The sequence below is a fragment of the Embiotoca jacksoni genome, unplaced genomic scaffold, assembly GCF_022577435.1.
Source record: "Embiotoca jacksoni isolate LCO1_2020_lvr unplaced genomic scaffold, fEmbJac1.0.p SCAF_7, whole genome shotgun sequence".
Taxonomy (NCBI): domain Eukaryota; kingdom Metazoa; phylum Chordata; class Actinopteri; family Embiotocidae; genus Embiotoca; species Embiotoca jacksoni.
In genome coordinates this window covers 12438651-12455129 of record NW_027185425.1, presented here as the reverse complement: position 1 = coordinate 12455129, position 16479 = coordinate 12438651, and the positions used below count along the sequence as shown (strand labels likewise).

The 16479-nt window shown below is 42.0% G+C and overlaps 1 protein-coding gene across 2 annotated transcripts in view; it reads right to left on the bottom strand.

Annotated features, from left to right (window-relative positions):
* rims3 (regulating synaptic membrane exocytosis 3) overlaps positions 1 to 16479 on the bottom strand; it is a 41700-nt gene that overhangs the window by 7993 nt on the left and 17228 nt on the right. For both annotated transcript variants that reach the window (XM_069175723.1, XM_069175722.1), the window contains exon 3: positions 3 to 144. In XM_069175723.1, the coding sequence (XP_069031824.1) occupies positions 3 to 144 (142 nt within the window). The remainder of the gene's footprint in view (positions 1 to 2; positions 145 to 16479) is intronic.

Sequence of the window (16479 nt, the reverse complement as noted above, 5' to 3'; positions counted from 1 at the left end):
ACGTTCCATCAGAGCTATTTGAGTTGGTGCTGCCATCGGTTGAGTCCTTGCTGCCCTGCCGTGTCACTCGGTTCCTCATCTCCACGGCGATGCCGGTCTCCGTGCTCCGTCGGATGGTGCTGCGAAGCTTCTTCGTCCCACCGTCTGAAAGACACACGTGTCACATCTCCTTCGTTAAGTGCCCTTATTTCATCAGGGTAATCCACTGAGCATAATAATCAGAGGAAGTCACAGAGCTGTCTGATAAGGAAATCAGGTATTACACAGGGCCTGCTGGATATGCCATTCATGTGGACCTGCTGCCCGTGCACTTTACAAACGTGATATGAAATGATGTGACCTTTTAGGAGCTTTTACATGCTCTGCAGATGTTAAAATAATAAATAATAGTTTCCTTAGGCAAGTTCTCTGTTGTATAAATGCTTTGCTGTTTTATAAAAAAAATACCTGAAACTGACTGAGGATGGATGTTTCTCTCAAATGTATTTGTCTGTGAGATGGGCTTTACAGGTGCTATCCAAGATGTTTGCCTTTTCAAATCTACCTGCTCGAAATGAGGAAGAATTTAAGTTTGCCTTGAGAACACCCATCTCTCCACTATTTATTTTGAAGCAAGTTCACTCAGGCGAGAAAGCAATCTCACCTAATATCCACTGGGATGTCCCTGCACTGTTGAAAAGTCTCCACTTCGCAGGTATTACTACAGTCCATTTTAAATGTGCAGAGCCCCCTTTGCAACGGCTGCCGCGAGTATAGGGGGCAATAACGTTTTAGGGGGACTCCTGAGCCTCAACCTGGGAGGCAGAAACACATACACAAATTGGCAGCACGAGGAGTGTTGTGGGTGGCAGGGTAGAAAGAGAGTCAAGAGGATTGAGCGCAGAAGATGAGGGTGGGGGAGGCGTATTTAGGCTTTACAGCTCTGCTGACACTAGGAGAATAAGAGCAAGCCGGAGAGCTGCTAACCCCTGAAGAAGCTTTCAGGACATCATACCCTCTAATGACAGACTGTATCTCTGACTGACTTGACAGGCTGAAAAAGTAGTCAGGCACAATTGCAGAGATTTGGAATTCAGGATGTGACATGTGAGGTTGTGCACTCGTGCAGTTTTAGCAGACAACCTGAACTCTTCAATCACTGCCGCATTTTTCTTTCTTGCAACATTACCCACAGTTCTTCGGGTCCAAAGAGCCACCATGGCAATGCAGGCTAAGACCTCACTGGAGCACCTCCGGCCACTTTACATACATATACACACTGAATCTGAAGCCAGCTTAAGTCAATTTATCGATGAGTAGGAGAGATCAAATTAATTAGCAACTGTTTTGATAAGAGAAATCATGTCAGTACGTTTTTTTAAGCAAAAGAGTCAAATATTCGCTGATAGCCGATTTTAAAATGTTGCTCTTCTTTGTCACATTTTACAGCAACCTAGGTATCTATGTTTTGTATGGTGAAAACACAAAGACGTTAACCTTGGTCTCCTTGACACATTGGGGTTTATTGTAGCCATTTCAAACTATTATATGACATTTAATAGGCAAATATCAGAGGAGATTAACTGATAATGAAATGGTGTTAACTGTAGCCCTAGTACTTTATATTGATGCATTGATCACATTTGAGTAATCAATTGTGTTTACGTACACCCGTTTTACAAAGTACCAAAGGAGAATGTGCTCAATTTCACACCAACATCCCAATCTAAAGAGACACAGATTCACACAAAATGGTCATGCTCACACTCGGCAGCCATCATGTCCTCACACAGTCTGCATGTGAGCAGTCTGGGCTACATGCTGACCTTTTAGTCACAAAGGAGGATGAGGAAGCAGCTCTGAGCCATCATGTCAGCGAAGCTTGCTTATAAAGACCTCGACAAAGTCTCTGACTAATTTCTGGGACACCCATTTTGACAGGAGCCTTCTGGACACGCATATGTTCTTAAATCCTGCAGCGGGGATTAAAAGTTTTCCTCCTTCACTGAATTTGTTAATTCTGAGGTAAATCACTGGTTATCAAAGCAACAACAAGACCAGTGACCGTTTTAACTTCTTCAGTTTTTGCGTTGCATCTGGGCGGCTCATTATGCCTGCAGCTGCAGTTGCTGTAGAAACTCAAACATCTCAGATAGTTCAGTGGTGCAGGGAAGTCACCAGAGGAGACTTTTAACAAGCGGTGGCTCATTGTTGTCACTTAAGCGCACACCCAGGTACAGCCGTCCCACTTCATTAGCCTGAGCAAGTCCAATCTCATTAAGCATCCTCACATGCCCGTCTCATTTCCATGACAACCACGCATAGTTGCATCATCCCCATCACTATGGGCATAAACAAATAGCAAACAAAGCCACTGTATGAGACTTTGGCAGGTTTGAAGAGATAAAGACAGAAGAGGACAGAGGGCTTTGAAAGAGGGATGAAGAGTGACACGAAGGAGAGAGGGCAAGTGTTGAGGAGCGATGGGTGAAGAAGATGAGAATGAAAGGGTCCCATGGGTGCTGGAGACGAGGAGAGGGGTGCTGCCTTCTGCTGCCTTCTATTTATAATCTTGCAGTGAAGAATATTTCCAACAGACAGTGTGTGTGTGTGTGTGTGTGCGTGTGCGAGTGTGCGTGTGTGTGTGTGTGTGTGTGACAGAAGGGGAGTCTTGTGTGTGTGTGTGTGTGTGTGTGTGTGTGTGTGTGTGTGTGTGTGTGTGTGTGTGTGTGTGTGTGCGTGCGTGCGTGTGTGCGTGCGTGTGTGTGTGTTTGTAGCATGACACCCAGACAAACTCCATGCACTCCTGCTGCCATGACAACCACCACCCTCGGATCTGGACCCAGACAATGCCACCTGAGACAACTGGCACCATGGCGACAGGCTCATCCCCCAGCCCCCATTACCTTTTTTGAAATGAATTTATCGAGGTAACACCTGACTGGAACTCCTGCACTTTAGACTTCAACCTGGACCAACGCCCTCACAGCAACGCCAACCTGAACTCTGCCCTTATTCATAATCGAGCCACACAGGCCTGTTGAAGAGTATTGTGTGAAACATAATTAGGCTGCGAGTGTTTTTGAAGTATCAAACGTGTCTATTGTGGTAATGACTCTATCGAAACAAATCCTTGTGAGTGAGTTCATACGCACAAGTGGGACATTGTATAGTATAAAACTATCAAAAGCTTTTCATATAACTATCCACACTTGTTACTCATTTGTCTGCAGGCCCTCCCCTCTCATCAAACCCCCCCACCCCCCACCCCTCTACATGAAGCAGTGATCTCTTCCTTCCTATTTAATCCCCTCCTCCTCGTCTGCGCTTTCCCTCCATTCGTTTCCATGGCAATGCCTTCTGCATTGCACCAAGAGCCCCGGCCGGCATGTTCGCTCATAAGCCTTTCCCCTCACTCTGTCTTTCTCTGCTCATATTGTCCTCTCCACAAGTCTCCCCTCTTTAATCAGCCACCGCTATATTTTTCTCTCTCTCTCCATCTTTGAATCACATCTCCTAAAACTCCTCTTTCTTTTATTGCTTGCTCTTTATCTCCAGCTCTTTGTTTGCTTGCTATCTTTTTTCTTATCCTCGCTCCATTGTTTCTTTACCCTCCTTACACACCAATTCCTTTTTCTTCTGCTAGCTTTGTCCGTCTTTCTGAATCATTCCCTCTCACTTCTATTTCCCCCCACTTTTCTTTTCTCACAGTCTTCCAGTTCTTTGGCTTCCGTCCATCTTTAACACACAACTCTTATCTTATTTCCCACTCTATCCCATAAATTATTTAGTGTATTTCCTCCTGTCCTGCTGGTGAACTAACTTTGGTATACGGTTCTATCATAAAATACACACACATCCTGGAAGAGGTAATTAGAAGTTATCTAACATATATGCCACCTGAGCAGCTAAAATAACAACATTACATAAGCTTTTCTGCTTTATTGTGGTAGAGGAGAGGGTTTCTTGGTCTTTGTGTGCTCCAAGGCTGTTAAAGTGTCCCCTGTTGGCTTCACTATGATGAGTAATACATCGTTCCTGGAAACACGCACATGAATCTCACAGAAATGTGCAGCCTGGGGAGCAATCACACACTCAAAACTTTCTTTTTCTGAGTAAAAAAAACGAACAAACGACAATTTCTTGGAGTTACTTATGCAAGTCACATGTTTGATAACCATGGCAAGGCAAGATCATGTCATGGGGAGGAATATGTGGATGGGAGATAGATAGAAGTGGTGTGGCCGGAGAGATTGAAGAGCTTCAGTGGTGAGAATTAATAGCAGAGAGGGAAATAAAGTAAGGTGGGATTACTGAAAACGCTAACAATGCAGAAAAGAGCCACACACAGCGACTGCACGCACACTCACATATGAAATATAATTTGTGTGTGCGTGCGTGCGCGCGTGCGCGCGTGTGTGTGTGTGTGTGTGTGTGTGTGTGTGTGTGCGTGCGCGTGTATGTGCGTGTATGTGTGCACAGCAGATCATTAAAGCTGCTCTGACATTTGGAGAGAACACTGATGAAGTCTTTCTCATTATATGCTGTAATATAGAATGCTGTTTTTAGACTCCCCGGCTGCGCCGACATGCCTATTGGATGCACCAGTGACGCCAACGACCCACCATGCATAGCAACAGTAACCAAGCATGGGTGTTGGAGATGAAAGATCTGTTGTGGTATCTCTACTGCCGGACCCCTGCTAAATTAGGACAAAAAAAAAAAGGAAAGATTCAAGGTAGAAGCTTAAGTAACACAAGAGACTAAACAGAATCTGTGATTCAGAGCCATATTCATACATTACACAGCTGACACAGACTTTTAACTCAAAACAGATTTATAGCACTTGTTATGTCAGGTATTGTGAATCTCTTTCAACGTGGATCATGTCAGCAAACACGTGTGGGTAGACTCTATTAAGCAAATTCAAAACTTATGTAGATGTGTTTAATGGTTTTACTCTCCAGGACATGCATGTTTAACACATTTATATAATCCAGGAAACACATTCAGCATGTTTCAGATATCATCAAGCACAATAAGCAGCCTGCTTTGCTACAGAGCACATCAACTGCCCGGGGAAACTGAAAACCTGGAAACCTTCGTAATCAGCTTAATAATACATTAAACCACTGTTTTGGTTGTTTCATATCAGGACATTTATTTTTTTCCTGAGCTCTTATTTGATTTGGGTGGAGCTCTACTTGCAAAAAATGATGTCAAATTTTTAAGTGCTCCAATCAGAACGTAGCAACATCTGAATCAGAGTCTGATGACAACTGATCAACTGGCTAGTTGGTGATTATCGAATCTGACCAACAAAAAAACCCTTGAGTATTTTTTAGTGGTAAAGGAATAATTCAGTATTTGGGTGGAAGTGCTAAATTTGTTTTCTTGCCAAGAGGTAGGTGAGATGAATACAGCTCTCTTGTCTGTGCAGTCATTATGTAGCTGGAGCCAGCATACAGTTAGTTTAGCTTAGAAAGACTGGGAAGCAGGGAGACAGCTACCCTGGCTCTCTCCAAAGGTAAAAAAAAAAAAAAAAAAACCTGGCTACCAATATTGCTGAAGCTCACTAATTAACACATTATAGTTTGTTTAATCTCTACAAAAACTACAAAAGTGTACTTAATGCTTGAGAATTTCTTGGCCAGACAAAGAGACTTCCTGGAGTTCTGGCACCGGTCATTTACTGCACAAAAAAAAATAAATCTATAAATGTAGGCTCAGCAGTGAGAATTCAGCATTGTTTGTGACTCTCTGATTTTACTGATTCCCATTCACCTGCCTCGGAAGGCTGGGGGAATCTGCCTATAATGAAACCAGAAAGTTCATAGGTCCTGTTCACACCTGGCATTAAAGCATGTTGGGTTATCCAATCTCTGAGTACAGGTATCAATGCAGTGTTTACAGGAATGTGTCCTGGGGCACATTGAGGGACCGCCTACGCAACTGAAGTCCTCTGATTAAGAGGATGTATACAGACTCATTTGCACTCACTCGGTATCATATTAAAGCGCAAACAACAATAAGAGGCCAAATGTTTTGATTTCTTCTTTTGATTTCATGCAGAATAAGCCCAACCAGTACATTGCTTCCTCCCGCCGGATAAAACAAATGAAAATGATGTACATGGCCATATGACACTGGCACCTTGATCATTATTAGTTGCTTTAATGATCTCAGAATATATAAACAGAAGGAAATGTGTTCAATTTGAACAGCACACTGTGAATTTTTGTCTTGCAAAGAAAAAAAAAAAAAAAAGCATAAATAGTCCTGGTGTGACCTGTGTTTTATACGTCCAGTGCTGAATGATACATTTCATCGAATAAAAGCATATCTGTAATATTTCTAAATGCTTCTAAAAAAAATTTGTTTTTATGTGGATTGAAAGATTTATTGGATTTTTTTAGTTTTTCTGAACAAATATTTTGTAACCAGGGCTGGGCGATATGTACAGTCCAATATACCTCGATATCGATACTGCGACAACATTGTATGGATGATTATTAGCACTTTCACAAAATATTTAGCCTACACAATAACATTTGATAATTATCAGCAATGTGGATATAACTAATAAGTTAGCATATGCAAATAATACAACAGCTCAAACAGTCTGGTAAACTCATAAAATTGCATCAATTTCCTGTAATGCAGCTTTTAAAACCAGGAAAACGACATGATATCCAAAATCGAATACGATACCTACTGCTACATCACAATATTGATTTATATTGTCCAGCCCTCATGTAACATGTTAAATTGTAAGCTTTAGAGGTGCTGGTATGTCGATGTTCCCATCTGATAGAGCCCCGCTGGCAGTTTCTCCCGTTTTCACTCTTTGTGCTAAGCTAAGCTAACCACCTACTGGTTCCAGCTACGTATTTACCATATACGTATGAGAGTGGTATTAATCTTTATCGTAATCTCCTTACTATTACAACGTAATGCCAACAGTTCAGTTCAGTACACAGTAGTAATCAGGTTTATGAACTGTTTTATGTCTGACTGCTATGTGTGTGTGTTTCTTTCCTGGTTACTTTCTGTATGTGTGTGTGTGTGTGTGTGTGTGTGTGTGTGTGTGTGTGTGTGTGTGTGTGTGTGTGTGTTCTTCTTAAAAATCCTTTTCTCTATAACAGCCATTTGAGACACAGCCAGTGTCCCACTTTTCTAAGTCAGTTATTTAACTCTAACAGAGCATGCAGAAACAAATAAACATGGCGGAGAGTTAAGTGTGACCAGGGAGTGGTCCAATGTGAAGCGATTAGCTCTTCTCAGCACCGTGCTGCATAGGAAATGATTTCTTAAAATCTGAACCTTTGATGTGTGCCAGGATGTCTGTCTGAGTTAATGTGCCACACGGGCTCTCATCTAAGGGCAATTAATTACAATAAGCAAAAGAGTAATCTAATTCAGATGTAATTTCCTCTTGATTACTCAACTCTGGGGCTGATGACCATATGATGCAAGATGGCTGTACGATTTATTGGGAAGATGCAGATGAGAAGAAACAGATAACTTCAGATGGCTGGAAATTAACCAAGCATGCTCACAAAACCTTCAGCTGCATGTTAAGCAGCTCACATAAATTTCCACCAACAGACCCGCAGAGACAAAGAAAGAACAGAACAATAAACTCTCTTATCATAAATGAAGTGTAAAACTCAGCTAGTGAAATGAGATATTTCCATTTCCATCCATGATCTATACCCGCTTTCTCCTGAACAGGGTCACGGGGGGGCTGGAGTCTCTCCCAGCTCACTTTGGGCAAAGGCAGGTGTGACATGCATCGTGGCCGTCACCGGGGTTCTGTCAGCATGAACAGACCACACTCAGGGTTCACCCTGGACAGGTCACCGGTCCATCACACGGCCAACACATGGAGACAGACAGAAACAAAGACCAGTCACGCTGTCATTCACACCTAAGGACAATTTGTAGAATCACCAATTAACCTGAGATGCATGTTTTTGGATGGTGGGAGGAAGCCGGAGTACCCGGAAAAATCCCACGCAGGCACAGGGAGGACATGCAAACTCCGCACAGAAAGGCCCAGGCCCGGATTCAAACCTCGAACGTTTTCACTGTGAGGCGACAATTCTAGCCAATGCACCACTTTGCTGCCTATTTCCATTTCCTTCTGATCTAATGAAACAATTTTTTTAGGTTACAGTATCATTACATCCTCAACAAAAACAAACTTACATTTAAGTTGAGAAAATTCCCCTAAAAAATGTATGACAAGGGAAGTTCTCTCTATCTCACAGATATCTTGTACTCAGGCTTCAGAGAAGATACCATTTAAGTCTAAAAACTAAGCCAACCCCCCTGTTCAGCGTTTCCTGCAGTGCAGCAGCAGCCTCCCTGTGCCATGAAACAGATTTAGAAATCAATCTGACTGTATGTTCGCACTGGCTGGGAAGGAACTACAAGTGTGTGTGTGTGTGTGTGTGTTGCTCCTATGCACCAAAAGCTACTCTCCCCGTCCACCTTTTCTTTCACAGCAACATACGACAGGCGGCAGCACGCTTCTGTACGCTCTATGTAAGTGTGTGTTTACAGCACTCTATAGGCATGGTAATGACACCCTGATTATGGGTATTTTACACACGGATGTCCACACACAAACAACATGGTGACTCACCTCCCACACTTGTGAGCTCAGTGACACAGACTCCCCATTAAAGCCATGGTGGGGTGCCACAAAGGACTTTCGCTTGATTTCAAACCAGGTCGCCAAATCTGAGAGCTCTTATTGTGTCAGTGTGGGTTGCCAGATCAGACAGCAATATATGAGAAATAGCACCTTAGCTGGCTCTGTTTTGTGAATGCTCTGATATGCTGTTTAATACACTGTAATTCCACAATTTTCATAGAGATTAGCAATGGTGATAGTTTGATAAAAATGTTTATCCGCTTCATAGATTAAGTTGAGAAGATCAATACTGCTCTCTAGCTCTTTAGGGGTGCAAAGGTGCAAGTCAGTTTTGGGACTGCAGCTCAGTATATTTTCCCCTGAGCATAAAATAACTACATTAAAATAACTTTAATTATGTCCTTCGTGTGTTTTATTGGCCATCATTCTTAACCTGGCTCTGCATCTTATTGCTTACAGATTCAGTTTTCCAAACTGTGATTATAGTCTGGAAACCTGTTTGCATTAACATTCGCTTTGATGTCAGCCACTTTCTTTTTCTTAAAGGTAGTTGCAGTGGCAGTTGAGTTTCTGCCCGTATAGTGGTCAATACCGATTGGTTAAAGGCTGCGCCAATAATTTCGTCCTAAGTTCTACGCCCAGTAGGATGCAACAGGTGGAAACGATTCTCTATGGAGAATGGGTAGTTCCATATATCCACACAGTGAATTTGGGTCTGGTAATATTTGGCTGCGTAATTCTTACTGAAGCACTCAAATACTGTCAATGAAAAAATTAACAAAACAAAAATAAATTACACTAAAAAAAACATCTCTGTGAGTAGATAGGATGCTGTAGCCAGTAGGCTCAGTTTATCTTAGCTTAGCATTATTGCAGGACATAGAAGGAAACGGCTAGGTTGCCTCACTCTTTTAAAAGGTAAACCAAACTGGGTCAAAACCTCATATATAGCTGGTGGTTTTACAGGAAGTTGTGTGTGGAACCAGATGCAGTAAAGGCCTGGTCACAAAAGAAGGACTCAGGTTGGTAAGTCAGCTGCTGCGTCTGAAATTACTATTTTCTATATAGGCCACTAGTTTTAATGTCAACCTGCGGGTGACAGACAGACAGAGAACTTAAAAACCTCACAGCAGAAGTGTCCATGGCATGTACTGTAATGTACTTCCTGCGTACAATCCTCAACTCAACAACCCAGTAATGATGCAAAATGACGATGCAGGTAAGACATTGAAATTGCAACTTAGCTATTACTCAGTAAACTCCTGAGTGTCTATTATATTAGAGTACTGAAAGAGTGAACAAAGGGATGATTGCAGCCATTGCCAGAGACAAGTGCTCACTGTCACTAGCAAGGAACTACTGCAACAAGTGAGCCAACATTCAACACTGGTATTGATTCTTCATTGACATTGATCTTTCTCTCATCTGATTCTCAGTGAGAAAATGAATAAGTATATTTGAAAAATGAAAGCTGTCCCTTTGATTACCACGGTTGCATTAGATTGCAGGCACAGTGCTTTAAATCTAGTATCTGGCTTAGTTGCAGTGTTTTAGATGCAGTTCTACACACACACAAACATAACAGCAGACATACAGTCACAAAGAAAGACACAGTTGGTCCACAATCCGTCTGGCTAAGAATAGAGCACGGACAAGTTGGTGGGCGAGATTGAGAAAACGTGATACACGCTGCGAGTGAAAGTGAGAGCAGAAGAGATGGAGATGAAGGGGAGGGGAGATAAAGGAGAGGGAAAATGAATATGTTAGTGAGCTGGAAGGAAACACAAAGAGGGCAGCGAGGGAGTACAGTAAGTGGAGAGATGAGAGACACAAAGAGGAGAGAAAGTGATCATCGGTCAGCTTTAACTGGTGTTCGGTAGCCTCCAGAAGCACCGGTGGGGAAGAGAAAGCTTTTAGAGACATGAGTAAGGTTTCAGTTTGTATGTGTCAGGAGAGCCGATGACTCAATACGCTTAAAAAGAAAAAGGGAGGTGGTGGAGCAGGAGGTGGGGTGAACCTCCAACAAAGCAGCGGTCTTAACTGAAATAGCAGTTAAACAGACACTGGGAGACTTTTTCGATTAGTCATAGTGAATATGAACAGCAACCAAGTGGAGTTACCCACTGAAGTTGCTATTATTATGAGAGGGCAGTTCAAGTGCTTCCACAGTTCAGATGCTGCGGAGATTCAACAACTTTCATTGTTAGTATTCCAACGATTCATCGCTTTTTATCCACCATTGTTCATTTTGTTCAGCCTTTTCGGAGTTGCCCTGACACGTAAGAATTTCACTTTGGAGGTGAGTTTTCCCCTTGAAGGATCTGAACACTGTAAGCTCTCCAAAATTTGTCTGCCAAAATTCCTGAAGTGTAGCTGTGACTCAGAAACAGAGCTGGAAGTAGGGCATGAGTGAGTCACTCTCAAAATACCCTGAGTACTAAAATGCCAGGTTTGCTCTGTAGTCCACTGTAATACAGCGCAGAGGACTATTTTATCTTGTGGACCATCTGCAGCCTCTCATTGTGTTATAGCAGGGTTTCTTTCTCTTTTTAAAACACCCTCGATGACTTTCACGCGCCTAAATATATGGAAAAAAAAAAAAAAACTCGATCATGAAGAATGGGATCGTTAAAGAATAGTGATGTCATTAAGTTTATAAAACATGATGCAAAACATCTTCAGTAATAAAGTAAAGGCTGACAGAAATATGATTACTATAGGAAAAAGAAGACTTTCCGCCCATCCTATCTCCCCTCTGCATCACATCAGCCTGTCCAGCAGAGCTGTCTCGATGTGGGGGAGCAATTTATTATCAAAATAACATCAAAGTTGAGTTTTAGTTAAACACTGTGCTGTCAACAGTCAGAGACAGACAGCACAGCAACACTTGTTCCTATAACTAGTGACAAGAAAACTATAGGGTAACATAGGTAAAGGAAAAAAAACAGAGACCATTGCCCTGCCTGTTATTATTAAGGATAAATCATATTCTGGAACAAGTTCTCCAACTCATGCGACCATATATTTTTTCCCTATACCTCAAATAGAACCCACAGGAGTGTTTCTAAAATTAAAAACCAAACTACAAAAATAAAAAAAACCATTTGTTTAGGGAATTATTACTTGTGCATAAAAGTTACTGCAGCCTTAAAGTAACACCATTTTCATTGTCATGGCAACAGTACATTTTTAAAAAGCTGTCCCTAAACATGGTAGAAAGGAGAGGCGAGTCCATTGTTGTATCAAACCATCGAAGCAACCTGCCTCCTCCTAACAAGGAAAAATATCTTCTGAACTGCGTCACATCCTCGAGACAGCAGTGACATTCTTAATACGTTCTTTAGAATGTAAATATGGGTCGTAAAGAGCTGCTTGCTCAACAGACCTGTGGGGTCATTTTTTTTCGAGGTGGACAGTCTAAGGACAGAATAACATCAAATAAATATCTGAATGTGCACTCATCCACAGACTAAGCTGAAATTGTGGGGGGAATTTGTTGTGGTTGTTACGTTCATGAGAGTAACAACCACAACACCGTTTGGACTGACGGTTTTTCATCCACAATAATTGTGTGGGAATTTATCCTAAATTTGCCATTGACTTTTTATGTTCTTGTCGTGAATATGACAGATTTCTGTCACCTCTGTCCTAACTGGCCAACTAAGGCTAGTCACACATCAATGTTCATTTTGTTGGCACAAGTTTCTGCAGGTGTTTTGAGTCCATTTCTGTAACTGTAACAGTTGCACAGCTGGAGTAAACTTATTCTACAAAGAGAAACAAATATCTTTAGTGTTTACTCATTTATGCATTTGGCAAAACAAATCAAAAAAATTTATTGCACAGTAGTTTGTGACACTGTTTTTAGCCAGGCAATTGAAACAGAAACACCCGTGTCATTTTCCTGAAAGACAAAATAAAACTGAGCGACAAGTACTTTACATTACTGGCAACGGTGTGAGCCCCTTCACATATCTGCACTCCCAACCTGGAGGTTTAGTTCCAGTCAGCCAACTCCAAAATATTTGTCTGACAAAAGCACATCCACAAATGTGGTTGCTATTGGTCCTGGAACAAAGTTGGAATCAGTTTAATAAGCAAGCTAACAAGTATTCTCTTCCTGCGTCAGATATTTTTTCCTCCTCCTGTCTCTGTTTCTTTTCTGCGTCTCTGGTGTTCTTCCAGCAGTAGCTACAGCTCGGCAGAAATAAACAGACAGAAGGACATTGTGAATGAAGAATATTTAAAGGAATTGAAAGTGAGGTTGAGAAAAGGATGGGTGTTGAGTGGGTTTGAAAAAAAAAAAAACATACGCATGCACAAACACAAAGACATATATAAGCTAGGGGGTAAGGGGTGTGTGTGTGTGTGTGTGTGTGTGTGTGTGTGTGTGGTAGGTGTTAAACCTTTCACTGGGACCGTCACCAAAAACACACACAAACACACATATCTATGCCTGGTTTCCTTTAATCCAGTTCTCCTGGTGCACTGCATCTCATCAGTGGCACTTTTTTTCTCGCGTCCCTCCGTGTAGACTGAGCGTGTACTGTGAGCCGCTCGGCTGGCTCAGCTCTCACAGTCATGGATAAACCTGCTCAGGAGATAAGACCTTGTTCAGCGGAAGAGTGACTCACCCATTAAACCTGGGAAACCGCTTGCTTGCCTGTCTCTGTGTGTGTGTGTGTGTGTGTGTGTGTGTGTGTGTGTGTGTGTGTGTGTGTGTGTGTGTGTGTGTGTGTGTCTCTGCGCGCGCTTTCTCTTCACCGATACTAATAATAGCAGGTAATAAATAGAACACAGACAGAACCAAAATGCCATCCTCAACACTTGCCTGTTACAAAACCCAGAATAATGAGACAATGGTGCAGTGGGAGCCGGAGCTATGAATGGAAGACCATGAGGAAAACTGAAATGGCAGAAGAATAGCCTGTACCAGAGATATACTGTATAAGGAAGCCCAACTTATACAACAAGACCACCCACAGACTGTGTTGTGCTTTGACACAGCACAAAGGAACTTACATAACCTTATTCTCTACACAACTTGTATTTTATCAGTACTGTGTTTATATTGCTACTCTTTGATGCTGCAATCAATCTAACTTTGACACCTTTATTCACATAGTTATCTTTAGTAGATAAGTGCTGAGACGAATCAGCTGAATGTGAAACTATGCATTTTGAGCAATGAAACAGATGATTATAATTGAATAAATTCAATGAGTTTATGACTCCCGAAAGTTTTTGTGTGGAAACACCAGAGGGCACAATTAAATTGCATCTATTAACACCAGGGTCTCAGCTGTTGTCTGGAAAGGTCAATGTCATACTTTAGACACATAAAATCAGTTTGTATGTGTAAAGAGGTTTAACTGTGAGCTTGTGGCTGAATGATAGTCACAGAATATTGTTTGAATCAGAAAAGACAGGTTCTCTATTCTATTTTCATTCTTCACTAAAACCAGTTTGGTACAAAGATAGTTTGTTTTCACTCTCCTAATACTGTCATCTTGTTATTGTGGAGATTCTTGTGTGTCACAAAGACCTTGAGCTCAATGTCGCAAGAAAGTTTAGCTCCCAGCATGTTTCACCCAACTATAATTGTCTCAGGTGATGGGACTGACAAAAGACACCAAACCTAGGTTAAGGTTGGCCGCCTGCTATATCGTGCGTCGGATTGGAGCGTGGTTGTGCACGTCCTCAGAAATTAACATGTTCATCAGATACAATACACACATGAATGTGTCGGGAATGTGACAGAGTCAGTAGGCACAAATGCAGCATCAACAAAGTTTTGGAGACAAGTTAACAGATACACATCTGTACAAGGTGACAAATATGGTTGTCAGAACAGCTGCCGTGGCCATTGTCAGCATGTGCTTGATTTAGGGGCCTACAATGGCGTCACTGTCACTTTTTCTGTTGTGATCTTAGAATTAACCAAATAGCATTATCATGTCTATTGTTTACATCCAGCAAACCTGGAAGTTGTATCCTTAGATCCCTGGTGTGCCCTCTGGTGGAATCCTTTGGGAACACACAAAGTTTATATGCAAGCATGTGAACAACTTTGTTCACAACACAGCTGGTTGTCTATGCAAGGTTGAAGAGTAAGTATATCTCCAGATCATGGGTGTGTGTACGGCACTAACAACGCCGCCCCAAAATTATGTGTCTAATTCCACAATTACAAAGAGCTGCCAACACCCGAGTCTCAAATGATTGCATGACCTGTGGTGAAAGCCTGCTGGAAGCCAAAAGATGTGAACGGTGAATGTGAATGTGATGGTTCTTGGGAACCAAAACCATGAAAACGACCACATATGTGCTGTAGTCACTCCAGTTACAGAAAGAGTAAAGATCATAGCTTGAATGGGAAATAATAGGTGAAAGAATGAGCAGAGGCAACTGTGATGGCTGGGAGCACAACACATCCAAAAGGTTCCGCTGACACGGACTACATCATGCAAAAGAACACCCTGAGGGCTAAAATGGCCTTGTGTAGAATCATGACGGATGAGTTTGCCAAGATTATCCCAACGTGGGCCAACATGACGTTACCAAGGACAGGGAACAATGGAGGGAGATTTATGTCTGGCAGGGGAAAAAGGAGGGTTACATGGGTTCTTTACAGATATTCTTTTGTACTCCTGATGATGACCACTGCAAAAGGTCAGATCACTGGACAGTAATCAAGCCTAAGTTGCCAAAAATGCAAAGTTGACTAAGAACCTCTGATGAGGAATGTCTTCATATCCACGAAGTCACAACAGCAGCTTTTTAAACAGAAACAGTAAACCTTTCTTACAAAGAGTTTTAACACCTCTATTTTTCAGGAGAGGGAACACTGTCCTTCTTTACATTTTAGAGTTGATTGTAGAAATTGAGTTATTTTGAAAATAACGTGCAATTCTTGGACATCTCCACAAAAACACTACTTGCTTGTTTAAGACCTTACCTTGAGATATTCTGCTGAGAGTTGTAAATTGACTGCATCCAATTTACAAAATGGAGCGCGGCCAGAACATACCCTGCAGAAACTCTGACACAATAACAACACCATAACCACATTACCTTCTAATCGCGCTTTAATGGTGAGTCGCTGAGATATTCCCTCACCGTCTCCGATCACTTTATCAGTTGCCTCAGTGCTAAGTCAACTTCACTATTATTTTCCTTCTGTTTATTCCTTACCTGTAAATTGTATTATTTAGAAAAGAAAAACCCTCCAATAGAAACTGATTTGTAGTTACGAGATAAAGGCTGCTTATGATCTAATCTAGCAAGACATAAAAAGAGCAAAATACATCCAAAACAGTGAGTGTCTTGTGTTGAATAGATTTTGTGGAATGCTTTAGGTCTGTGTTTCTCCCTCAAGGTTCACTTACACCGCATAATGCAACAGCAAGTCAGTCAGAAATATCAGGTATCAATCAATAAATGAAGATATGGTCAGTTTGTCGCTTGTTGTGGAACATTATTTCCATTTCTTTTTCCTGTTCCTGCCTCCAAAGTCCCAATTTCCTTCATGTCCACTTCCATCTTCTCTCTGAACCACATCAACCTGTGGCTTCTTTGTTATCATCTGGTCAACCGAGCAGAGGAGAGGACCGGCAGCCTGACCGGCGCACCCAGTCGGCCAAGCAATGCATGTGTCACTGGGAACATGGAGCACCGACAGCTGACCAGACAAGGTCATCAATGACTGCCAGGAAGGAAGAGAAGGAACCCTAATCGAACCCGACCAAGCGGGAAGGAATGTTTACCTGCCGCTCTGTTTGTCTCTCAGTCTCTTATTCTGTGTGGGTCATGTATATCTTTATGTGTCCATTATATGC